Genomic DNA, 27,002 nt, shown 5'->3' with positions numbered 1-27,002 from the left:
TTGCTTCATGGTCCTGGGGTACCCTTCCATAAAAGATTAGATTATAGAAAAATGAGTAGTTAGACAACACAAAACAGCAGAAGAAGCGTATAAATTCATAATTTCTATAAAATCTGTGTAGGATCACTAGTGAATATTTTAATTGAAATGTAGTATTCCCTTTTAACAAGTATGGCATAGTAAATAGTGAAAAAGCCTATATTTTTTTTTATGAAAAGTTTAAATTTTCTAATTAATAGTAATTAATAAATACAAATCAACAACAAGAATACTGATAATAATAGTGGTACTAGTTGTAATTAAAAGGGAGAAAACAGAAAGAGAGAGGAAGAAAACCCAAGAGAAGCAAGCGAAGCACAGTGCAGTTGTTCACCACCCACTGACCGATGCCCAGCCCGTGCCCAGCAGCGATCGGTGCCTCCCGGCCAACTCCCCCCAGTTTATACCCTGAGCATGATGCTCTGTTGTATGGAACATCTCTCTGGCCAGGTCGGGTCAGCTGTCCTGGCCTCCTTCCCAGCGTCCTGTGCCCCTCCTCACTGGCAGAGCATGGGAAACTGAAAAGTCCTTGATTTTGGATAATCACTGCTCTGCAACAACCAGCACATCAAAGTTTTGTCAACATTATTTGCATAAATCCAAAACACAGCACTGCATCGTCTATTAAGAAGAAAGTAAAATCTATAGTGACAAAACCAGGAAACTTCAATAGGTTATTATTACTTTAATATATTGTTTTATGGTAGAATGTATTTGCCACATTTATGGATTCATGACTTCACTGTCATAGGAAATGTGGAAAGTTCAAAAAAATGTTCTCTACTTACAAGGGAGAACAGCTAGATTTAGACAACTATGATAAAGTATAATCAGTATACCTGGTGTTTTTAAATTGTTCTAATTTATAAAAATTATATAAATAAAAATATATCATTAAGGACAGAAAAAAATGTTTCTTTAATTGACTATTTATCTGAATTTCATAATGAAAATTTAGTTCAGGGCTAATGAATCTATAGTGTATACATTATATTTCATGCTGACAGCATGATAGAAAAAAAGTCTTTTTCTGTAAGAATACATCCAGGGAGCAGCATTATCCAAACATCCTTCTTTTTCTTTTCTTTTTTTTTTTCTGAGGAAAAAATATCTTGTGGTACCTGAAAAAGATACTGGTAAATTATAATCTAAATATAAGTACAGCATCCTGTGTCTCCTTTTTCTGTCTTTTACATTTTCTGAAAGGGGTCTTTAAAAATTCTCCTGAGCTCCTTGTCACCTCTTGTTGGCTCTTGTTGGCACTTGCTGGCACTCCCTGAAAGCACCTGTATAACAACCCCCTTTCCTTAAAATCTTCAATGGCTCTGCAAATGTACAGAGATAGAAGGTTTCTGTCATGCATGCTTGAACTATATCCCTGCCTCTCTCTATTTCTTTTTTGCATAGTAACTTCTTTGAGAAAAAAAAATTACTTTTTTCACATCATGTCAGTCTGATGATCCATGAAGGATTAAAAACCTCTCAGGTACTAAATAATAACAGCAGCAATGATAATAAGCATGATACACTCTGAAGTGTTTGAATCTTGTCCTTATTTTGTCACTTAAAAGTCATATGGTAAGGTGATTTTTGAAAGTTCAAGATGTACACTTTTCCCATGATCAATGGTGAGATGATGTTTCTGTCATGGTAGCAATCTCTTTGTCTGAGCTTCCTTTCACACCCTTTCTAGTGAATGATTTCAGGATTAAAAGTAAAAATGAATGGCTCTAATAATCCAGCTCTATCTACTTAAACTGGTAGAAAATAAGTGTATGGCAATGTAAAATAACCAATTAATTTCCTTGGGTATTTGGGAATTCTTTGAGTACTGTGTTTAATTCATTCAATGTAAAAGTTCCCTATACAATCACAAGTGATATCATTTCAATACCCACCTTTCCTTCTTCTATAGCTTGTGTTTGTGGGCTATTAAACAGAACATTTATATTTTCCATTGCTTAGAGTGTACAGTCAAAGCATGTTTTTGATTTAGCTTATAATGGGATTTTGAAAAACATGTTTTAATGGAATTCTTTCCCCTGTAAATCTTACCTTTTTTAAAGAGCTACAATTCCAGCTCAAGGTCTATTTCTCAGTCCTGTCTTTCAAATCCAAGGAGAGGAAGGCTACCCTCTCTTAGTGACAAAGCAATAAATAAGTTTGTCCTTGGTCTGACAGAAGAATCCTACTTTGTGTGGAGCTATTTTTACCTTATTGGAAAGAATATTGGCGGCTTTATACTTGTCGTTAGGTATCTTCAGGATATGTCTTTAAACATTTTAATACATATCATATTATGTCCATTTTAAACTCCATAATAAATTTGCATATAAAATAGTTTAAACTTACAGAACAGAGCTGGCAGAGGACATTGTTCTGCACCAATGTAATTTCTACTTTAAAGCTAAATTGGCTGGGTTAAGTCACTGATAATGAAGTACAGAGCATTCTACAGCTTCCATGCTAGGTTACCAAGCAGTAATTGCCTACAATAAAAACAAGACCTGTTTTTCATCTTTAATTTGATCCTAATTTCATAGCAGTCATCCGTGGACTGTTGTCTGGGTCACAAAAGCCTGCCCCTTCCCTGCTGCCCCCATTAACTGCAGCAAACTGATGAACACTGAATGAAAGTTCCCTCCTGTGCATACCTAAAATGCAAACTGCAGTGAAGGTGAATTGGAAGGCCATTAAGTGATAGAAACTCCTTCAACTTTTGTACAAGTCCTTCTGTCAATGGCAGAAAATTTCTCCTCTTGTTTAGATATTTATTTTGTTGCTAGACCTGCAAAGCTTTTCAGTTGCTTTGACTGCCTTGATATTTTTCTCATTTATTTCCCATTACTCCTTTCAGTTTCTGCAGAAGGGTTTTCTTTTCTGTTGAGTCTTATTTAAACTGATACTCTTGTGGTGATAAGTGCTGTTTTTCCACAATGCATATCACTACTTACGTGTGTGTGCTGAGAGAAACCCATGCTTTAGCTCCTTTCCAAAGAATGGGAATAGCCAAATCAGAGAGAGCTGCACTCCCTGGCAGCTGCTTTGGATCAGATATCTAAATGGTTTTCCCAAGTTTATAACTCCTCTCAAAGATCAAATACTACACTGAGCTAATTATCCTTGAAGTGTAAATGGGACATCCAGAAAGCACCAAACCCATTGCATTTAATCTCTGCAATCTTCAGTAGCTCTGGAATTTCTGTCCTATTTCCCTTTCACAGTGGAGACCACTCCTGGGCCACTGGTTTTACACACTAGTTACACTAGATAAAATTTTTCAACTGAATAGTTTTTTTAGCAGTTGAGGATATTGTGTTACTTCTGCCACATGCACTCCATCTAAATGTCTTTTGTATGTTTTGCACATATATTGTTGATAGTAAGTTACATTAAACACGGTGACTGCACTTCACTATATTTTTTCAATGTGGTCAAGGCTGTTTCTTATGTTAAAGAGTATGTGAGTTGTGTAGCTAAAGCCCAGGAACTGCTTTGAAAATAACATAGTATGTGTTATCATTGCCACTAGCACTGAGATAAGAGTAAATTAATCTTTCAAAGCAAAAGATGAACACCTATGGAGCCCAAGGAGGCATTTTCTTATCAATCAGCCATATACATCATAATGAGATGAAGGACAGACTCATTCTTTGTGGGGCTGGCAGGTCACATGTGTTTATGCTGCAGCAAGAATACTGAACCAATGGCCAGTGCTGCTGTGTGAGAGGTTGCAGTTCCCACCTCTAAAGCTGGATGTTGTCCACTCTTTCTTTTATTACCTACTTCAAGTTTTAAGGTGAAACAAAAGGGGTTTGTATAAATTTTTAGTAGTTGTCTTTTTTTTCAATGTGGGTAGATATGAAATGGCTGAGATTTACAAGAAATTAATTGAATTTTCCTTTGATTTGATTTTTCCATATTGGGCTGATTACTCTAAGGTGGGGAAACTGCAAGCATGATCCTTCACCTTTCCTTCCTTTTAAGCTTTTCTACATTTATTTTTTTATAGCTAAATCCCTTCTTTTGTACCTGTTATTCCTTTTTCCACTGTAGGCTAACAAGAAATCCAATTCAGAACCAACAGGTAGCCAAAAAGAGCTGAAATTCAAGGCTCTTTGATACATTCTTCCTTTAGTTTGAAAACAGTTGCTTTGAACAAACAGAACCTTGAGTCACACATACTACTTTTATTTTCAAATGAGAAAGAATATCTTTGGTTTTCATTTGGTGAAAAAAAGTATATTTTTTCCATCACAGTGCACATTCAAAGAAGGAAATGGAGAAAAAAAAATCTGAAAGTTGCTATAGCTAATTAGAAAATAACATTTAATCACCTGAGGACTTAACTAAGAAAAGTTTCTATTAGAAGATATTCCCCCATCCAAAACAACTTTTTATGCAGGGATATACCAGCCCACTATTTTATGGACATAAAATAATAATTACTTTTCAGCAGAATATACTGTCAGGCAACATGCATTAGGAGACACTTTGAAGAGAAATTAAACCAGAATATATTATAGCACATGGTGCCCTTTTAAAAAATGTAATATATTTTTTTAATTTTTAATTATCTACTGACTAGCAAAATTTTGCATAATTTTTAATATAGCTCTATTTTTTGTTAGAATTCTATGGATCCCATACACTTTTTCTCTATTCAGACATGGTACCTATTGTTGAAATCAAAGCACTAACTTATTTTGGCTAAAGACAGCACAAATTTAGATGCATTTAAATTTTAGACTTCTGCCTGTGCCCAAAACATATTTTAGAAATGTGGGAAAAAAACCAAACTCCAATTACTTTTAAAAATAATCAAACTTCAGTTTTATGCTCTACTAGGTCTGGAGCAAGATGTGGAATTTCAGCATCTGACGGGGAAGTACCAACTGAGTGCAGTTAAGATGGGAATAATTCTGCTTCACCTGTTCAAGATGCTTGGTGATATGTGGTTCATCCCAGCACCTTGGGGTGTATGCAGAAATTAGTAGGTGTGGCTAAAGGTCATTGATTGCCAATGAGAGAAACTCCCTCTGGCCCAATCTATTCATATTTCCAGTCCTCATTAAGTGCTTGCTGAAGTTTCTTTATTATTTTCAAAGTTATCTTGTTGCTGCTGTCTTCACCTTGACTCACATCAGATAGAAATGTCTATAGAAAACCCCTGAGAGAACAGAGGTTTTAAACACCATCACTGGCTCTGAGGAATGGGTGAAGACACCAGTCTGATGGCAGAACTGAACTCATATCTCTTTGCTACAGATACACATGATAGAGCATAACTATCCACCCCAGATGCGAATCCAGGTTCACTATCCTGTGTGGTAAATGCAATAATAGGATCTTCTGGTTGAAAGGCTCTAAATAATCACAATGAACTGCTCATAGCGGTGCCCTCCATTTTCTCTCAAAAATGTTTGTTCCAAAAGTAAAATATCTGTTATTGCCCTACTGGAGGGAAACTTTTAGAGGGAAAATGTATTTCCCCATAGCTGGTTTGGGGTTACAGAACCAGAGAAATCAGAAGGAAAGTATTTAAAAGAGTAAATAGTCTACAGAGTAGATTTGGTTTTAGAACCAGTGTGTTGATTTTTCTTTCTTGTCATCACAGTGTGCTCTGAGCACTCTCCAGGTGGCGTCTGCAACATCATCAGTCTGGATGCTAGCCAAGATGTTCCCTACAGTTGTATTTCTTTTTTTTTTTCCTACTGTGTATTAATCCCTTCTACTGAGGGAGAAAATCAAGCAGGATATAGTTAAAAGAAATAAAAGCACTATTAAATGTATTTGTAAATGGCATATATGTATTGTCTGCCTCTTTTTCTTTGATACCATATGCAAGTGCACTAAAAACGTAATAAAGTGCTGATGCAACATGGAGTTTTTGTAATGGAAATAGATTTATTTTTCAGGTGCTCCTATTATAGATTAAGGTATGAAAAAAGGAACAGTCAGCTTTACAAGTGGAAATAAAATGTAAGTCACAGTAGCCACAAAATTTAAAATCTTTGGTATGTATCTAAAATGCTCTGTTCTTTTGACAGATCTGGGGAACTTTAGCGGTCGGACAAGAAGTGCTGTCTCTGTACGTGAAGGTCAAGGAGTTGTTCTGATGTGCTCCCCTCCACTTCATTCTCCAGGTACAGTCAGCTGCAGCCTGAATTCATGCTGCTCCTTTACACTTTCCTCATTATTGGATGCTCAGTATTTTAGACACAATATGTATTTGATTGTGGAACTTCAAAATGAGATATCCACCTTTCTTCTGACAGATTTTTGAGTACCAAAGGACCAATTTAGGCTCATATATTGTAAAGGCCAATGAATAGCAGCAGAGTTTCTGTTACAAGATTATCTAACTCCTGATATGAAACTTGAAAGCAACAATAGTCTCCATACCATGAGTGGTGAATATGCTGCCTTGAAGTCACAGAAGATTTCTTTTACAGTTTAGAAACCTTCAGAAATTGCTTCAAAGTCTAGTGTCATGATACTTTTGTTGAATATAAATATTCTTTTGTTTTCAGTAATAGAGAAACAAATTGGTTGCTTCCTTTTGCTGTATAACTTGGTTTCATAAAACTGCATCATTGCTAAAAGTCAGAATTACCATAAATTCTATTAAATTCCTGTAGATTCCCACATGAAAGTATAGGTATTCCAGAGAGGTTACTTTTTTTCTTTTCAAATTGGCACCCCTGCAAAGTCTGCAGATAGCTATGTATGTCTTTATATTTGCATGCCATATAAGATCCTGAGACATGATGCTAGACACAATATCTTGTTTTATAGTAAATGCAGCATAGCCTATCCTTTTCTGCTCTGGGAAATGAGGTCTGTACTGAGGGGATTTTTCTGCTCCAAATTTTAGGCCTGCAGAAAAGTTACATTGTAGGTGGAAGGTTTGCAGGAAATAAAATCTCCTCTGAGTTTCTCAGAGAAATGCTTTCAGTTTCTATTTATACTGCCAGGATTGTTATTACTGTATTACAGTTATCAGTGCCATCTCTCTGCTTTTCTCTTTTCTGAGCAGATTCTCTTGTTATGGTTGCCTCTACAATCTCTTTCTGAGTTTGACACTGCAGTCTATCTGATGCAATTGAGTACATGATGTTAAACCTTGATTGTGATAAGTAAACTGAAAGGGAAAAGATGTAGGCAGAAAGAGTGAGCCATGGCTTCAGCACCGCAGCCAAATTAGATTTCCATAAACAGAGTGAAAGGATAGATGGACACCAATAGTCATATTGTGAACAAATATTAGAATTAAATTGTCAAATGAAATTGTCATTTTAACAGCTGCCATTCCACAAAATACACCTTTATATATCATCAAAATATTTTTAATTCTTTCCCTGAAATTATGCTTCTGATTTTTCATTTAGTCGGTTCCTAACACAGTGTTCTACTGCAACACAGACATTGCCTTTGATGGTGAAAAACTAGTATCCTTCATTTTCAACACTGTGCCAGCAAAACCCTTGCTGAGCAAACTATAGTGCTTAAAAACAGCATTTAGTTGTTTTAATTTATATTGTTTGAGTACCAGTAGGCTATGTCACCTGGAAAATTACTTCCAGAAAAATATTTTTATCCTCTGTTGGCACAATTTTTTCACCATAGCTAAGCCAGGAAAAGTTCTGCAGTGTGATGGAGTAATCAACAAAAGCTGAAAAGTTGCACTGATATGCAGATGTAAACACAAGCTCATGTCAATGGAAGAGACTTGGCCTCCCTTCCTTTTGTTCATTACTCCTTTTGCCAAGGAGAGGTCCTTGAAGGATTTGTGTGCCGGAACATCTAAAATTTGTTTTAAGCATTCAGTTTCTGGGTACTCCATTTTAGCTTCTGTGTCTGATTTGCAAAGATGATATTATCTTCCAAATAGCCCCAAGAAATTCTGAATATTAAAAACACCCTGGAGACACACTTTCAAGTGGGTACTAAGATATTATAGTGGATTTATCAAAACTAAAGACTATTCAGAGCATGTTTGCAATGTGTGAACATCTCAAATTAACAAGACCATGAGTTATGGGAGTGTTTTTGATGATAGAGAATTTTTTGTGGATGAACACTGAAAGCTTTGCTGTATTGATTTATTCACATTGATCAGCACCTTTAGAAATAATTTTCACTTACTTATCACAGGAGATAAATCCCTGATACAATATCAAGCCCAATAATTCTCCACAACCTCATAAGCAATTCATCCTTCAACAGAACCCCATTCCTCAATCTCTCAAGTCAATAACTGCATATGAACTTCTCCAAGAATTTCAGATTGAGCCCTTTTAGAAAATGGCATTATCAGTGTGGGAAAAGAAAGATGACTTAGTGAAAGAACACTGTATTAAGAGAGATACAGTTTTATTAACATGTTTTCAAATGGAAGATAAAGTGATTAGTTTTGATTAAATAGTACTTCCATTCCATTCTTACAGAATACAATTTTAGAAAAAATGTGAAAGCCTTTACAAAGCACCACTGACTGAAAAAAATACTACACTAATTTCTTTTGACAAGATTTTAATCAGAAAACAAGTTTCATATGCATACAGACTTGATTTCTGTTTATTTATGCTGTGATGTATTATCAAGAGGTAATGCATTAAACATACAAACACACACAAACTCATGATATATACAGATTGTACGTACAGGATTTCATTAGATTGTTATCCAAATATTTTTCAGGGAAAGTAAGCGGGAATGTGAAGTGGTAAGCACACTTGAAATAGATTCTGAATATTGCAGTGCAGATTCAGATGAGAAAATTATCTCTTGAGTTTAAAAATTAGCTTTTTAAGTTATTGTCATCTTTGCTGAGAAATACCTAGGCAACCTACTGAGATAGTTTTTTTGGAGAGACATTATCCACTCCTTCAAAATGGTGAAGGAAAATATATTCAACAAAAAGATTTTTCTGCCAGTTCCTTATGTAAAGCAGCAACCAACAGATTCTTGCCTCCTCATTTTCCTGGACCATTGCTCATAATAAATACCACCTCTAACTTCATAGGGAGTCCTGTATCATTTTGATTTGTCTTCTCCAGAAGTTTTCCCACTAACAGTTTTTGTTGCTAGTCCTTAACTTGTCCCTTGCAAATTATATTAAATGTGGATAACTTGAGCATTCATAAACATAACACTTTATCCTTTTTTTTTTTTTCCCATAAACATAATATTTGATTCTTCCCAATCATTCCTTTTCTCCAAGAGGGGTTTCCTAGGCAGTTAACTCCTAGGTCTCCTTGCTAAGCAAGGGTTACATTATTTACCAGCTGCTTAAATAACAAGCTTTGTTTGATGTTTCAAATTTAAAATGCCTCTACTGTTTTCTTTCCATAAACAGGATTATGGTTTTTCATTGTGGTATTCTAAAGGATGTAAATATAGGGTTTTATTCAGTCATTTAATCATCTTAATTACAAGGTTTACCATAGCAAGATTAAAAATGAATGGAAGTTTTCATCCAGATTTACATGTTTCCCTCAGAATTAATACTTTCAGCTGAGCTTTTTAAGGCTTTTATTCAAGGCTTTCAGTGTGAGCTTAATGGAGAACGACGATTCCCATTGTTAAAATGAGCAGAGCTCTGATGCATGCAGGGGAAGGCAGATGTGTGCTCCATCCTGCCTCAGAGAGATGCTGCCGTCTGGAGGGAGAGCTGCTACATAATCTATCCACAGCATGCAACATCTGTACAGATGTTAAACTATTACAGTTTTTTGACTCTTTCTAAAGGGCAAAGCTGATCTTACAAAGTTTGGACACTGCTGTAAGGTACATATTCTATACTTCCCCTTTACTGTTACAAAACTGTGCTTTTCATGAGAAATGTTCCACCAAAGATGATTAGTGCCAGTGCCATGGGGATCACAGTCCTTCCCACCCATGCCTAGGAAGACATCCATAGCTTGGATGTCTGTGTAGTGTGTTGCTAAACAAGCAAGCTGCTAAAATTATACTCCTTCTACCACGGGCCAGAAATTTTTGTTCTGTTTTTCTACTACCTACACAGTTGTCTTAGTCCTCATATTAATTGGAGAAACTCATACTAAATAATTTTTTTAAGTGGTTCTGAGCTCCTATTTATGTGTACTTCAGACATATGCAGAAATTCACATTGGAAGTAAACACAAACCCACCACTTCTTACTGTTCAGGGTCTGCAAAAGGAATCTGAAAGATGCATTTGCAGTAAAACTACAACTTTGGACTGCAGCTTCACTGCTAGTAGGAAACCAAGTCCAACTGAAGTGAAGTAGAGCTCTAGTTAGAACTCGCCTGGTTAGAGCATTGCACCTATTATACACAGAAATAACAAGACAGCCTCCAAATTACCTCAGTCAGGTACAGAACTGTTAGCAGACTTCTCCAGGCAAATTAGCTATAATAACAAGATTGTTATATTCAGGCTGGACTGCTCTCAGTGTGCTCATTAGCTTGTTTACAGGCAATTGGCTCAGATACCTGCATGCAGGACATAGAAAATTCTATTCTGAAGGGGTCCATGTGCTCTCCAGTTCTCCATTTACTAAACTGGTTTTGGGAATACAATTCACAGTTGTCTCTCATGTCATCTGTACATCGTACATCACCATGTAGTTGATGGTTATCTAAAGGTTGTGGATTTAAGCCCCAGGATCCAGACACCTAGCAGTGGCATTTCAGTGCACAACATCAGAGAACTTCCATTCTTTATGTAGATCTAGCCTTTACCAGTTTCTTCAGAATCACAGGAAGCCTTTAAGATATTAGATTTCTGAATCTCCATCTCTCTCTAGACATTAGTGGATGCTACTTCATTGTTAATGTGTCACTACAGGTGAGATTTCTTCCTGACCAAGATTTCTACTATATTATTTACTGATGTATTAAACAATAAAGTAACATCAAGGTTCTTTTCTATTTTTTTTTTTTTTTAAATCTGACTTTTCAAATCAACTTCCACATAGAAAGCTGAATAATTTGCTTCCAGGAGAGGCCAATATGCTGGTGAAAACAATATTTCTCCTTTTGCCTTGAGATCAAGGAGGAATGTTTTGCTGGTGCCTATCAAAGCACTGGTCACTCACAGTTTACCAAGACAGCTGGACAGGTCGTGCATCCAAACCTGACTCCCCCACAAGCTAAACAGAGCTTATTAATCAGTCAGTACCTCCCATTACTAGTTTGTTGAGATCAGTATGTGTGAAGATGGTGATGGCAAGCAGAACATTTCACATCCACTGTAAACAATTATCATCTTCTCCTAACTGCTAGGCTTGCTGAGAATGTGGAACTGTCTAATGCTCCAATATGCTTCCTCTTCTACTAGCAAAAGTGAGATTGAGAAGAACACTGATGTTTGGGGTTTGGGGATTTTTGTTGCTGTTGCTGGTTATTTTTTTTTCTCTGAACACTTACATTCCTATTATAATGGAAGCCAAATCCTTGTATCCCAGACTTAAGCAACAATTGACATGTTGTTCTATATGAAAACCACAGAACACTCTACTCTGTTTTGTTTTTCTCATGATTGCATACCATATCTTGTTCTTCACTCATTTTAATTCCTAGTAGAAGCATGATGCTGGGTATCAGAAATAGACCACTTAAGAAACAGTAGTAGAAAATAATTGCTTACTCCACAGGACAGAAAGGTCAATTAAATAAACCCTTAATACATCACATATAAAAGACAAGTTGATAACTTTCTTATCTCCTCTTTGCATGTCTATAACTTATAAATTATCTACATACAAAATGTTTTAGAATCACTGTTTGGGAGCCATATGTATCAAATTAATTAGTTGGATATCATGAGTTGAAGTGTTCCTGCACTGCCTTATTAGACTTTATTATAACTTTATGATGGTTTAACTTCTATGGGTAACTTCAATAAACCTTAAATTTTGCTTTTGAATAATGGGAAGAGGAAAAGTATTACAAGACATGTTCACAGTCCCTTAAACTTTATGTTCCTGTCCTAATTCATAGGGTCATCTTGTCTCTTCCTATGTCACATTTTTGCTTGGAAGAATCATAAAGGTGTTTCACTCTTGCATTTCCTACTTTTCCATTTTTACTAGGCTGCATTTGAAACTTCTGTGTCTAGTAATGCTAATTCCCATGTGTGTTATCATTAAAGAGAATGTCCATGGCCCCTAACACTGCTCAACATAGGAATCTGTGTTCTTTACTTGTGCAACTGATTGATGACTATGCCTGTAGTTTTCATTATGGAATGAACAAATACAATTAACTTTTTTTCTTCTATGGTCTTTTCATTACTCAATACATGACCAGTAATTTTGCTGCTGACTTCCCTGAAGCAATTTTTGAGGTTTCCTTCCTCAATCTTGTTGAAGGCATTCATCTGAGGATATGAAATTTAAGAGTTTGGGAATTATAGAATTTTCTGTAGGGTAGCATTTTCGCAAGCTATATTTGCCAGAAAGAAGTTGCTCCCAGCCTGTTGGCAATGTACTGTTATTAGATTTTAATTACATTTTAATGATCTGCATGTTCCCCAAATTCTAGACAATGTCTGTACAGTAGGTATATGGATAAAAAAGTCTAGATTTTCTCTCTTTTGTTTGTTTGGTTTGGTTGGGTTTCTTGTGTGGTTGTTGTTGGGGTTTTGGTGGGTTTTGAGGGGCTTTGGGTATTTTTTCTTTGGTTGGTTTGTGGTTTTTTGGGGGTTTTTTTGTGATTTGAAAAGCCTTAAATGAACAAAAATGCATTACTGGTCCAACTGCCACAAATTCTCCCAAGGAACTTGTAAGTCAGTATTTAAAAAAAACAAAACAAAACAGAACAAAAAAACCCCAGATACTCACAAAATCTTACAAATGTTGCCACTGTTGAAAAATCTTCCCCGCCCTCTCAAAAATATTAATAATTCTCTCAAAAAAATACACTAGCTTATGCTAGAAACTGCAAGTTAAATGTCCCTAGACCCGCTGGATCACTCACTGAAGCTGTTCGTCCCCTCAGGGACTATGAAAATGTAGTGAGAATGAGATGGTTGACCTTGCCCAATTAAGGCAGCACACAGCAAAGGGTGAAGGGGGCAGCCCTGACAGGGCTCTGCTTAAGGGATGTGTGCTGTAGCTTCACAGTCACACCATTGCCAACAAATATTAGCCCAGCTGCCAGTTCAGGAGAAACAAAGTGAAAGGAGATATCAATAAAAGAGGGAGGAAGCATGGGAGATTAATTAATTTTAAAAATGCGTGGAGTGAGTTGGCCCTCAGGCCACTCTTTCCTCTCAGGTGCCAGCTGTACATGGCTATATGTCTACAGCTTGAGAAATAGGACAACAATGATGAAAAGTTCCTGCAATGGACAAGCTCCTCTTCCCTCGAGACAAGTTACTAGCCTGTTACTGATATGTCCCAACAAATTAGGCATAGCTATCAGGAGCCTCTTAGTCTAGGGATTAAACCAGACAGCATTGTCCTGCCAGGTCTAACAGAAAATGATGCTCATGGTAGCACATTAGCTTTCTGCAGCTAGTATTGTAAAAGGTACCAATTAAAGTGTTGCAACAATAATTTCTGTGGCAGTGGTTACACAGTTTCTAAACCAGCAGCAGCCCAAAGTTCATAGATTTCAGGCTGAAGTTACATACAGCATTTACAATCTCAGGGGTGCAGGGCTCTTGCAGAACTGACCTCCTCATAATAAGCTCCCCTTTGCTGTTTAAACCTGATACTTTACTAAGCTAGTGTCTGGAAAAATACCATTTTACAAACATGTCAGTTAGTTAAATGTCAGAAAGCCCATTTTGTTTAAGATAGAAAATTCCTAATTAATCTTAATTACCCTTCCATATCACAGGAAAGAATAGAGTGAGAATGCACATGTTAATCAGTGTAACTAAGGAGAAGAAGCCAGTAATACAATGCTGATCAGACAGCTGAAAGGAGGAAACAGAAGAAGAAAAAAGAGATGAGAAATTATTTATTTCTAAGGACCTGGATTCTAGCTTTTTCTCTCCATTACCATTGTGATGAAATCTTAAATGATGTGAAAAAAACAGATGAAAACAGTAGAGTTTTCAGAAAATGCAATTCTTCCCACACTAGGCATGATTAAATGAATTCAGTGGTGATTTTGGTAGAGATAACTACTGTAAATGTTAGGAGACCAATTTTCATTCAGAAGCAGAAGGCTTTGGACAGAACTAATCTGAGTTCTATCAGATTCCATTAATAATTTCCCCTATAAAGTAGCATCAGTAATTTCTTATTTTTTAATTTTGAAACGAGAGAACTAACAACCCTTTGAGGAGAAACAAAGCTTAATGAGACATAGATTTTCATACAGTCTGATTTAATCAGTTCAGGAAGATTGGTCCAAATATATTAAGTGGTATAAAAACAATTTTGGTTGGAGCACCTAAGTTAAATTTTTCTTTTTCAAAGGAGAAACTAGGTATTGTTTAGAAATATATACATATATATGGCTATATTATGTTTTTTTTCCTATCCAATATAATTATAACTGGCATGAATGTAGCTATAACTTAACAGTAAATATGTTAAAGGCAATTGCTCAGATTTTCCAAGGAGAAAATGACTGGATAGGTATAAGCATAAAATCATAGAGTTCAGACAATAATCTGATTACAGCAAGATCCAAACCCCTGTGCAGCAGCACATGTACATTCTTTATCTTCTGACAACAAAAGATGATTTCCAGAGGAATAACAGTGAAAAATTGACAATTTTAACCACAGTACCATCTTTTAAACAATGTAACAATTAATACCACACTTAATTCTGATTATTTGATTGCCCACTTCTGTCTCATGTGTTCTCATGCTGTGTTTCAATACTGTTGAAGTCATTGCTGATGACTTTGTTAGCCAGTTGATACTGTTCCTGTTGTATTGATGCTACTGCTCCAGAGTGGAGAATTTGCAACCAGAAAATTTCACTTCATTTATTGGTTTATTGAAGCATTAATTTGCATGCTATTTTCCTCTTTCAATAAGTGAGAAAAATGTCTTATAGGAGACTGCAGGGACAAAATTTCAGGAGTAGAAAGGGAGAATGGAAATAAGGATTTAGGTAATACTGATAAAGGATTTGCCTCAACTTGGCTTTTCCTGCAGAACCAAAAGGTCCTTTAGGAGTTTAGCAAACTAGTTTCTGTAGTGAAGAGTCTATTTTCAGCTCTACCAAATACGAGAAGAAAGAAGCACTGCCTGTTTTACAGAGGATAACAGTGGATGATCTGTAAAGAAAATACTAAAGAGAGACTAAAATCGCCCCTATTTACAATCCAGATCTTGTGACTTTACAAGATCCAGATCTTTTGTTGCCTAGAATTGGAAGAAAAGCTTTCCAAACTGATTGATAACATAAAGAGCAGTCTTTTAATGAAAGCTTTCAGGTGCACAAAATATACCTGTGCACACATGCAGGATCAAATTTGCACAATTTTTGTAGGTTTAGCTAATTATTATATCCAGCAAGTCCATCCAATGGGAGAATGGTTGTCCTGGCAACCCACCCGTGGACCTGCTCCACAGGGACTCTCCAAGGGGTTCTTAGACCTGCATCTTGTTATGTCTCCCAAGTGCTGGTGCAAAAGAGCATGTCCATGTCAGAAATTGTTTTCCTTGAAAATAAGACCAAACAGGATTTCAGGAGTGTGACATAATGTGCGAGAAAGCGTAACTACCATTCTGAAGTTTAAGAAAGTGCTAGAAAGTATACAGCTATATATTAAAAATCTACAAAGCCACAAATATATGAAAAAGCTAAAAATCTTCAGGCATCACATCACAATTCATTCCTAAATGAAAATGGATTTTGAAAAACAGAATAAGGCTTCTGAAAACTGCAAATAGTCAGCACAAGAGAGAGCAGGACTGTCTGCTTCTTTGCATTACCTAATTAATGATATTTCCTTTAGAATAAACAAAAAGAACAGGAGAGCTGAACAACTACCTTCTTCTTCAGTGTGATATGTATATGTAATGTGACACATCAGATGTATATATATATGTTTCATTTTGACTGCTATTATTCAGAGTTTGAGGAGGGAATAAATAATCATGGCATGCTGGTCTAGGCTAAAAATAAGATAACAGAAGGCCACATATTATCCCAAAATAACAATTATGTGACAAGCAGAAGATGGATGGAAGCAGTTCACTAGGTTTCCAGTAGTGCAGAACAGTGTGCACGGGGATGCAACAGTGCAATGTCTGTATGTAGAAACAGGTAAGAGTTACATTCTCAACATTTTTACATTTTAAATGATTTATTGTCGCTGACATTATTTGTGTTGATTTATTTGTACAACATGGTTGAACAGCAATCTCAGCAGTCTGGGGCAGTTTGCTAATGTGACGTTTCTTTCTCTCCGTCTGCACTTTGAGTTATTTTTAATTAAGGTGGAAAAAAATCATCTGTCACCACCATTCTTAATATGTAAAAATGTTCTTTTGTGGATTATAAAATTTGTTTTATGCTTTGTCTGAAGCATATGTTTACCAGTTCCATTATGTTCAAAAAATGTAATGGAAAATTCATTCCTTGGTACATTTAAGCCTAGAAAATATACCAAGGAGGAGCTGAGCACTAGATCTTTAACATCTGGGGGATTACGAGATTTATACTGCAATTTTTATTGGTTTTCATATTTGAAAATCATAATCAGAGGGAGGATGAGGGAGTAGCTAACTGTCTCTGGTGGTTCATCCACAAAGATCCTAGGGATTCATTGGCTATAATGTTTTGTGTGTGTGTTTTGGCATCTTGTAGAGGTACAAAGAGCTGGTGAGGAGAGAAACAAACACTAAAAATTAAAAGAATTATGTATTATTGGAGCCATCCACTTGACTATGCCGTGATTCAGGACTGCTGGGAAGTCATTTCCTTCCACCTTCTTCAGTCATCTCAACTAAAAGTGGTGATAATGATATTGCCCTTGATTTGAGTTCTTAGGATAATAAATACTAGAGGAGCAAAGAAGCAGGCCCAAGAAAGATTCATCAATCATATTGTGTCATGGCCATGGTAGAATTCACCAAACCCTGACCTGCAGGCAGACCCAGCAAAAGCCTTTATATTTATATTAAAGCACTTAATATCAAGAGAATATAAAACAGAGAGGCAGTGGGCTGTGACTTAAGTTCAGTCTGTGCAATCATACAAGGCTAACTCTATAGACTCCAAGTACACAGGTTTTGACAGTAAATTCCTATGACAACAAAATGCATGTAAATACTGGTGAATTCTGCTAGAAAAGAGTGTTTTGAAGTATAAACTGGAACTCTAATTCTTTTATTGTCATTTCTATACTCAAAAACCTGAATTTAAATCTTGTTAAAGAAATCTTTCTGCTACTATTAATCCTTCCTGGTATAAGGAATCAAGGTGACTGAGCTATAAAGGGACAAATAGAAATGGCTTTCTTTCTTGTAAGTACAAAAATATGAGCTAAAACATGAATATAAACTCCTTCAGAGTCTGCCACTATGATAACTGAAATAATAGTGAGTATTTGCCGCCAAGTTACAGAAATTGCTATAGAGTTTCTTCTGCTTAATAAGGAAAGTTATGCATTTTGCATCTCTCAGCTGAAAAAGGGTTAAAACAGAGCAATATTCTACAAATTTGATGATCATCATCTAACATAACGACGAGAGGGAACTCACGGCAGTCTCAATATGAGATATAGAGTAAGCTCCATAATTCAACCACTCTCCCACACTGAATACTGTAATAGGATTTGTAAAAAATCCATAGGCTTGTCCTACCACCATCAGGCCCATTAAGTGTGATAGGCTACTTTTACTGAGTCCGTGCTTTCCTAAAAAGCATAACAATAAAAATTGGGCTACCTCTGTTTCCATTATGGTCCAGCTGGTTTTCAGGGTCCTGGTCGACACCGTCTAAGCACTCTGTCGGACCTCGCAGTCGCCAGAGTTTGTGCAGTTCACCGAAGTGTAGCCCCCACGGTAGGCAGGTCCTATTCGGTCTGTGTCTGCTGGATCTTCCCCGATTCGGGCGAAGATCTTGACACACCGTCGCTGCACAGCTTCGGCGCCTCTCCGTTCCCGCCGCTCCCTGCTGTTGGCGTCCGTAGTCGTCGGGATCACCATTTAACATAACGACGAGAGGGAACTCACGGCAGTCTCAATATGAGATATAGAGTAAGCTCCATTTTATTTCACCAAACGAGAGAGTTATATATTGTTACAGATGCTACTAATTATAGCTACAAACACACCTGCAGTCTGTTCTCACACATTCAGGGATCCTCCTGGTAACTCCCTTTTTCTTTCTCATAACACTTCTGACTCCCTATTCTTTCCCATGACATTCTTCCCACAGAACATTCTCAGGTAAACAAGCCACTGTAGGTTGTTAGGATTTTACTGAGGCCTGAGTATGCTGAGGCTTTGTTCAGGCCTGTTTAGTTAGCATAAGTTTTGCTGGAAAACTGCGTTTTCCAACAATCATCCTAATATTACTTTTGTTTTTTGTTCTGACAAATATCCAAGTTATGCCTTCAAAATGTGTTATCTATTGATATCATTGCTGTAGTCATAAAATGAAATTTCCATGTAAAGCAGCAATCCCCTTGGGTGAAGGATTCTGGGGTTCACTACAGGTGACAGAGCTCTGGAGTAGGATTTGTCATTGCACTCACCACTGCATCAAACCTAGAGAAGGAATAGAGAGCACTGAAGTAACTATCACCAGTGCCATTAAATTGTAGAGAAAATAAAGTTTCATGGCATGATCAGAGAGCGAGAGAAACATAAAATGTGAAAGAGAAAAAAAAATTAAATTCTGTTGAATGTTTTGACAGAGGAAATAGTTTCCACATATAGTCTACACAGTGTTTTCCTAGCAATAAACAATATACTCAATATTTTCCATTGCCACACTTTCTATATGAATATAATAGATAATTAAGCATTGCTACAAAACTCTTGTTCACTCAAATTATTAAGAAATAATCAACATGCGTTGCTGTAGATTCAACACATTTCCATCATTAAAAAGGTTCTAATAATTACAAGCTATCCAAATTAGGGTTTACCAGTGACTTCTTCTGCAGATTTGCCCTTGCAAAATTTTATATTTCCTGGAGATCAGTGATTACACCTGCATAGAGCTTTTTTAATTCCTAAAGTGCTCAGCAATAGGGGACAAAGAATTCCACATCTGGTCCTCTTGATCATGCTTTGTAGTCAGATTTTATTTCCTTCAATGAACAGTAAGTTAATTTTGAGTTTATTCCAGTTATTTTAATCAATGTGTTCTTTTATGAAACATGAATTTGAATTCTAGGCACATTACAGAAACTTTGCCGTCTTCGTCAATAACAGGAATGATAAAAATGAGTTAGTTTGACTAGATATACTTTCTTCCAATATTGTTAATTATATCTCACTTTTTAAACTGGATATTAATCAAGTCTCAAATCACTCATTGAACTAATGATGAGTGAACTATTCATCTAATATTGAAACTGATGAATTTGTAATGATGTGCATCTTCCTGATTACCCTTTGTAATGATAGATCAAAATTAACTCTAATTCTTGTCTTTGGAAATTACTAATCATAGAATCATTTAGATTGCAAAAGACCTTCAAAATCATCAAATCCAGCAACCCTAAGTTGTGTGCTTAGGCTGTAAGTCTCCTAAATACGTTCCAGATTTGTGATTCCACCGCTTCCCTGGAAAGTTTGTTCCAATGTTTCACAAGGTTTTTGTGAAGTCTTTTCTAATATCCAACTCAAACTTCCCCTGGCACAACCTGGGGCCATTTCTTCTCATCCATTCAGTTGTTGCTTGAGAGAAGAGGCAAATCCCCACCTGGCTACAATCTCCTTTCTGGTAGTTTTAAAGACTGAGAAGATAGCCCCAAGCCTCTTTTTCTCCAGGCTAAACACCCCCAGTCTCCTCACAGGACTGGTGCTCCAGACCCTTCCCAGCTCCCTTTCCCTTCTCTGGACACACTCCAGCCCCTCAATGTCTTTCCTGCAGCGAGAGGCTCAGAACTGAACACAGGATTTGAGGTGTGGCCTCAGCAGTGCTGAGTACAGGGGGACAATCCCTGCCCTGGTCCTGCTGGCCACAGATATTTCCATAGTTTCAATAGTCATTCTCTAGTATTAATTATTTACATTAGTTAATTTTATTGTTCTTCACCACCTAATTTTTTTCTACTTTTCATAGAAGATAACATTTCACAGTGACATTTGTATTACCTGGTGTGTTATAAACCATAGAGCATCAATTTATATGGAGCATTCAGGAATTTTCTACATAAGTATTGATTTCCATGCTTACCCAAAAATGGATGAATATCAATAGCAGAGTTGTTGTTTAAAATTTCTTAATTGCTTTAAAAAGATTTTTAAAACTTCCTATTTGTAGTTTGCATGCCTTGTTGTCAAAATTTTCCGTTTCCAGTGTTTGTCTTCCTTAAAAAATTTCTTTCAAACATTATCACAAATTTATTTGTTTCTCCCATCAGCTTTTTTTCCCCATAAATTTCTATAATTTAAAAATTTTCTTTATTTACATAAAAGAACAATATATGTTGATAAAATGTCCTTAAAGTATTTCTAAATATTTCTTTACATGAAAAGCTTACTGAGAATATAGCATCTTAAAAATTAATTTAAAATATGTCAAGAAAATCAAATTTGCTTGTTTTGGTTTTGTTGTTTGAGGTTTTTGTTTAGTTTTGTTTTGTTTTAATAAAGGAAGGCTTATCAAGCTTGAGTTCTGCAAAAATATATTCTAATATATTCTAATATATTCTAATATATTTTATGTTTAATATAGTATTAAACACTGAATTTGTAGGCAATAAGATTATAATGAGATGTTAAGAAACATACAATATGGATTTCTCAAGAACAAATCCTCCCAAATTTAATTTTATTTTTTTGAAAGTGTAAGTGACCTAGAGGAAAGAAAGGCATATTTAGCATTTGAGAATGACTCCTGCAAGAGGTCACAATTACTGCAGAGCACAGAATGAAAATAAAAAATGATCAGTGCATTGGAGAAATTGCTTGCAATGAATAACATAAAATTCAGCAAAATGCAGATTACTTATCAAAAATCAAATATACTAATAGAATAAAGCGAAATAAGTGATTGAACAGCATTCTTCCTTAGAAAAATACAATTACAAAAATAACAGAATACTTGGTAGAATGGAGGGACAGTAGTAGAATTCTAGAACATATTAAAACTGCTACCTGTGGAGTATAGTGTTGATGTTCAGCTTTGGGATCTACATTATAAAATCTAGAAAATCAGTAGAGATGAAATTAGTAAAATTAAACAGAGGATTCACGGTTGTGACTTCTCAAGAAAAGCTGGAGAAATCTGGCAGGTCCAGCCTTGTAAACAGGAGTTTGATCTGCACAGAGATAATGGTCTTCCACTGTAGCTGTAAAAGTTTAATATTGCTCTTCAATAATGTGTTTTCAGTACTTCAAATATCATATTTGGTATAAGTAATAAACACTATTAAAAAAGAAAATTATAGGCAAATATAGAGGAAAAATATCTAATTATCCAAGCAAAGAAATAGGTTATTATGAAAATCTAAATTTAGGAATATAAATAATTGGACATTTTTTAAGACTGAGATAAGAATATGTGGTCTTGCCTGAGGGCAAAAGAAAGGACTGAATAACATGTGGTTTTAATACCAGTATTTTGACACTTTCCAGAACAGGTTTCTTTTTTAATACGAAAATCATACCAATGACAATCAAATACACATGATAATCCAAGATATTTTCAAAGCTGTATTTTTTGTCATATGCTATGTGGTCTCTTTAAAGAGTGCATGTATGAGAAAGACCTTTCCTTAGTCTTTATATGTTTCAATGACTGGCTACATTTCACACATATTAAAGTACAAATGAGACTACACATATACACTCGTAGCAACAATATAATATTTGTATCCTCCAGTACAAGATTGACCCTGACAGCGCATTTAACTTTTCTATCATAGTTTTAGTTATTGGCTCTGTGAATCATCATAAGGAAGAAAATATTTGGAGATTTATCACTGTAATTGAATCTGAAGAAAGACAAATATGTGATTGGTAGAATTGTGTTTCAGATAAGGGAGCAGTAGATACAGAGCCCCCAGAGAAGGAAATAAGCAATTTCATTGCTTACTGATAAATCGACAATATCTGCTTGCTCTAAGTGGGTGCGTTGCATTGCAACAAATAAATTATGTTCATTAAATATTTTCTCGGAGGATTAATGAGCACTGATAATAAACCATAGCAGCACAAAGAAATGCACCAAAATTATCTGTCTGGTTGTGGTGGGAGGCTGGAGGACCAACCCATTGTTATCACTCATTTTAGCTAAAAAGGAGCCTCTTTCCCCCTGAATGTGAAGTGCTCCCCATCATTAGAGAGTACTGCATATTGCACCCTTATTCTGTGGCTGGTAAACAGAATATCCAAACAACAATTGTGAGGCAGCATTGAAAACTGGGCTTAATATAAAGTTAGGCTTTATATTTTCGGAAGGGGAGATGCAGGCCTATATTTTTCCTGATAGTTTATTTCATTTAAACAGGATACTTCTAAATGCCAAAGCAAAGTCATCTTGCAAATTTCATGGTTTATAGCTAAGTATAGTAAATCCAGCCTGTAATTTCGTGTGCACTTTTTGCTGGTTTACTTATCAGTTCAAAAATAGGGAAAAAAACTTCTTCAGAGTTCCTAAAACTCCCAGATTAGCTCAGATTTTGGCTGTCATCAGGCATCAGTACCATTTGTTCATCAAGTACTGCCATCTTGTGGAATTAGAGCAATCGAAGTGAATCCTAAATGGAGGACAAGAAATACATTTGTCTAACAGGATCTCCCACTGCATCACAAAAAGAAGGCTAAAACCAGACTTATTTGTTGTACAAACACCATAACTACTTAGAAGTGCAATTATGGGATGGGTGTTTTGCATGCTTTGCCCTTGATTAGCAAAATTTAACCATGTTATGGATACTTAAGTTTTCAGTGACCTTAATAGAGTTCATATGTCAACCTCCTTGTTACTTCTTCACTTGCACCCAAAATACCACTTAGCCAACAGGACTGCTGAAAAGGCTGTCCAGAAACCTCATGTTAAAAGGAGGAAAGGAGCAATTTCTTAACAGAAAAACCCTGAAGCAAATCTGGGAAACATTCAGGCACTCACAAACACAGGAGTGAACATTTGGTGCTATCTGAATGCTTCAGCAGAGCTCTCTTTACAATACTTAAGGCATTATTTCATACTGACCTACAATGACAGAAAGACTTTTGCATTACCATACTACTGACATTTTCTGTATCAAAATATCTCCAATAGCACAGACCAGCAGTAAGAAAAATGCTGATATGTCAGTATTCCAGCTTCATCCATTATGGGAAGTACATCACGTTGTGACAGTTTGGGAATTAGTGTTGTTTAGCTGAGAAAATAGAACTACAAAAATCATTTAAGAAATTATAGTAAGCAAGATTTCACACTATCAATTCATTTCGGCAGGAAATAGATGAACTCTTCTTACTACTTCATCACCAAGTGACCCAGATTTTCACCTACATAGCTTACTAAAATGTGCTTAATAAAACACAGAAACAAATTGGACATTAGGAAGGCTTTCCAAGTCATCTTCAGGAAAAAGATAAAAATTTCCTTAGAGACATTCTTCTGTAAACAAGGCTAGTCATTCATAAAAGGAACTATCCATTTTGCAGTTACCAGAATGACTCACAGAATTTTTACACCAAGACGTTATATATAAGAGAATTTATCAGCAGAAGAGTCCTTCAGCCCACGAGAAAAATGTCAATTTACAACTGTTTTATAATACATAATTTCTCCATCTTTTTACTCTCTGTTTGTATTTGTGTTGATGCAAAGTATGTGTGGAAAACTTTATTTTGTGTTGGCAGTTAACTGTGATTTCCAGGAAGGGCTCTGCATCCTCTTTGTGGTCTTGCCATTGTTGTCACATTAAAAATAAAATAAATGGACATAAAAATAAAAAGAAATTCAGCATATATTCTTTTTAAAAAGCCTAAACTTCTTTATACTGCAGCATTTAGTTTGCTCTTTTTGTCTTAAACCTTTTATCTCTATTGAAAATAAATTATGTACCGCATGGAAAAAATATTTACTAAGTCTTTTCTCAAAGGCAGATGACTTCAGAAGGTCCATATTCAAAGTAATTTTTTTCTGATTTTACAGTTCTGGTTTGGTTTATTTAGATTTTGGTAGCACTGACTTTTAGCTTCAAAATCTATTGAAGGTCATCATTGTTATCTGTCAGGATTGAGATGCCTCTCTGGAATTCAGTATCCTGTTAAAAAGTTAATGCAACAACAGTTATATTTTTGCTTTGCCAAATGACACTGGTTCTAAAATCTTTTAACATAAACCATTATAGGAAAATTCAGGCTTGAAGTTCAGTAAAAACTGCAGTGAACTATGTACAAATAAACCTTGTGTCATCTGTTTGGTCTGAGGCTTCTTGTTCTGAAAGTCTGAAAGCTCACTCAGCAGTTTAACATTTTGTGAGAGCAGGATTTCAGATAATATTTAAACATCTCTCTTCTTGCAGTTTACATGTGCTCTTGTGCTGAATTCCTGTGGGACTTGTGACATGTAACTATATTCACTGTTGTTTCAGAATATTTTACTGTGCATGTACTATAGATGACAGATTTGTCAACAGAGAGATAGCAATGTTTTAAATGTTGATTCTCCATAAATATATTTTTATTAGTTATTTTTTATATGTCTTTGCTGTCATTTGGGTATTCTTTTATGCATGATACTGCCAGTAGAAAAACAAACCATCAAAAGAAAACAAAACAAACCCCCAGGTTTTGTACTTGGCCAGCCTTTCCTAACAAGTCTGGTTTTTACAAACCCTAACTTGTAATTTTGCTGGCATGCAAAGTAGGAACAGTCAGATTCACAGAATGTGAACAGCAATGCATGTTTCATCCTCTACTATGGCTGCAAATTTAGAAGTGTGAGATATTTGCACAATGGATCAATGTCAAGGTACACCCATTTTCCCTTAATTGCAAGTCATTCTGTGAACACCCTTTTGTAAAATCACTTCTGCAAGATCATCCATCTATTTCTGTCAGCTAAAACCTGTAGGGTCCCCAGATCCCAAGCCAGCTGTGGTTGTTTCTGACTGGTTGGCAACATTTTCCTGAGATATTTCCACCAAAGCCTATACATAGTGTATGGACATGACCCTCAAAATTTTATTTAAGAATCTGGTGAATTCATTAATCAGGTCTAACAGGAGAAACAATATCATAGATTGTCTAATGGGGTTTTCACCTGTAAAGGACATCAAAAATTCCAGATCAATTCCAGATCTGAGCATTCAGATGCAAGGTCTTCAGGTATTTTAAAGTGTGTTCCTGCCTTTAGAAATGAAAAATAGGAGCAATTCTTTCAATGTCAATGGGCTGACAATGATCAAGAGGTAAACCACTAACACTTTTTTCTGGACTTTGGAGATTGGGCTCCTGGCTGGATTACAGATTCTATAGGTGTGCAAAAAAAAAAAAGGTATTAACCACAGCTTTATAACATGAATGCTTTGAGTTTTAGATTTGGCAGGAGTTCTGTTACATTTTTCTCAGTACCCTATCCCAGTATGCATTCATCCATCACTCCATTTTTAGCAGCAAAAATAATTAAGAAGGTGACAAAATGACAGTATCCCCCTGGATTCAGCACTGGCAAAGCCTAAGTATATTATTTCCTTAGAGGCACAAAAATTTATTGCCTGAAATCTGTTCCTTAGTATTAATACTAATTAATAAATGAATAATTAATTGTAAGTGGTTTTAGGCTACAAATGGAGAAAATTCTCTTCTGTGTGAACTGCCAATGAACCCACACTGATGAGTATTTTGCATTTGGTTTGAACTACTTTTAAACCAGAGCAATTAGTGAGACTGATTGCTTTCCATTTGAATTGGTAACAGGTCTTCAGTTAAAGACTATGCATTTTCCTTGAACTTGTGTATTCATCATCATTTCGTAGAATTTTATACTGCCATGAATCACTCTTTGCCAGATAAGACATTATGGCAATATGTGGTAATGAAGTTTTCAGAGACATATTTGGGGTTAATTAGTATTTTGCCTGAACCATAACAGAAGAGGAAGGAAAATTTGAACACTCAGAGAACTCTCTGTTATATCCAGAGTCCTGTGTAGCCACTCAGAATTACTAATAAATCTAAAAACGATTTTAGCAAAAAGTCAATGTGTGCAGTTCAATTCCCTATTTTGAGGCAGTCTTCCCCTCCTGTTAGTTAACTATGTTCAGTCTTTTAACATAGCATTTTTATATTGACACCATCAGTTTTTCAGGAGAAAATTTTTATCTGATTTCAAAACTAGGGTAAATTTAAAAATTGATTCAGAAGGTACTGCATCTTTATAACACTTCATGCTTATATTGGTTGAAAAAGAAGTCGTGCTTCTCTATTCTTTTCTCACCACTGTGTTAGGGAAAGGTACAACATAAGGATAGAAAGGACAAATCAGGTGTAATTTCTAATGCTTTCTATACTGTTATAGTCACAGTGCATCCCTGGCTAGGATATATGCATCTCACAGTCCTTGTACCAAGAACAGCTGTATCAGTTCCTTTCCTATCATTAGAAGAAAAGCACACAGCAAAATTTAAATTTTGAGGTATTTCATGCCTTTGACCCTTTCATCTTCCAACTAACTTTATATCAAGAAAACATTTTGGCTGTCATGGGGATGAAAGTATGACAGATCTACACTGACATATTTGAAATTACTGTCTTCCTCTTGCTGCTTAAACTGAGAGTAGTCACACCAGAGATTTCAGTCTAAAAGCTTCAAAATTGTTATGCCAATGCAGCAATTTGCATCTCGGAGCAGT

General features: G+C 35.8%; 1 protein-coding gene across 5 annotated transcripts in view; it reads left to right on the top strand.

Annotated features, from left to right (window-relative positions):
* CNTN5 (contactin 5) overlaps window positions 1-27,002 on the top strand; it is a 602,217-nt gene that overhangs the window by 407,472 nt on the left and 167,743 nt on the right. For all 5 annotated transcript variants that reach the window (XM_085064530.1, XM_085064543.1, XM_085064523.1 and 2 more), the window contains one exon: window positions 6,090-6,185. In XM_085064530.1, coding sequence (XP_084920656.1) covers window positions 6,090-6,185 — 96 coding nt within the window. The remainder of the gene's footprint in view (window positions 1-6,089; window positions 6,186-27,002) is intronic.

The sequence above is a fragment of the Lichenostomus cassidix genome, chromosome 1, assembly GCF_008360975.1.
Source record: "Lichenostomus cassidix isolate B80296 chromosome 1, HeHo_3.0, whole genome shotgun sequence".
Lineage (NCBI taxonomy): Eukaryota > Metazoa > Chordata > Aves > Passeriformes > Meliphagidae > Lichenostomus > Lichenostomus cassidix.
The sequence above is the reverse complement of the archived record's forward strand: the minus strand, read 5'-3'. Positions and strand labels throughout refer to the sequence as shown.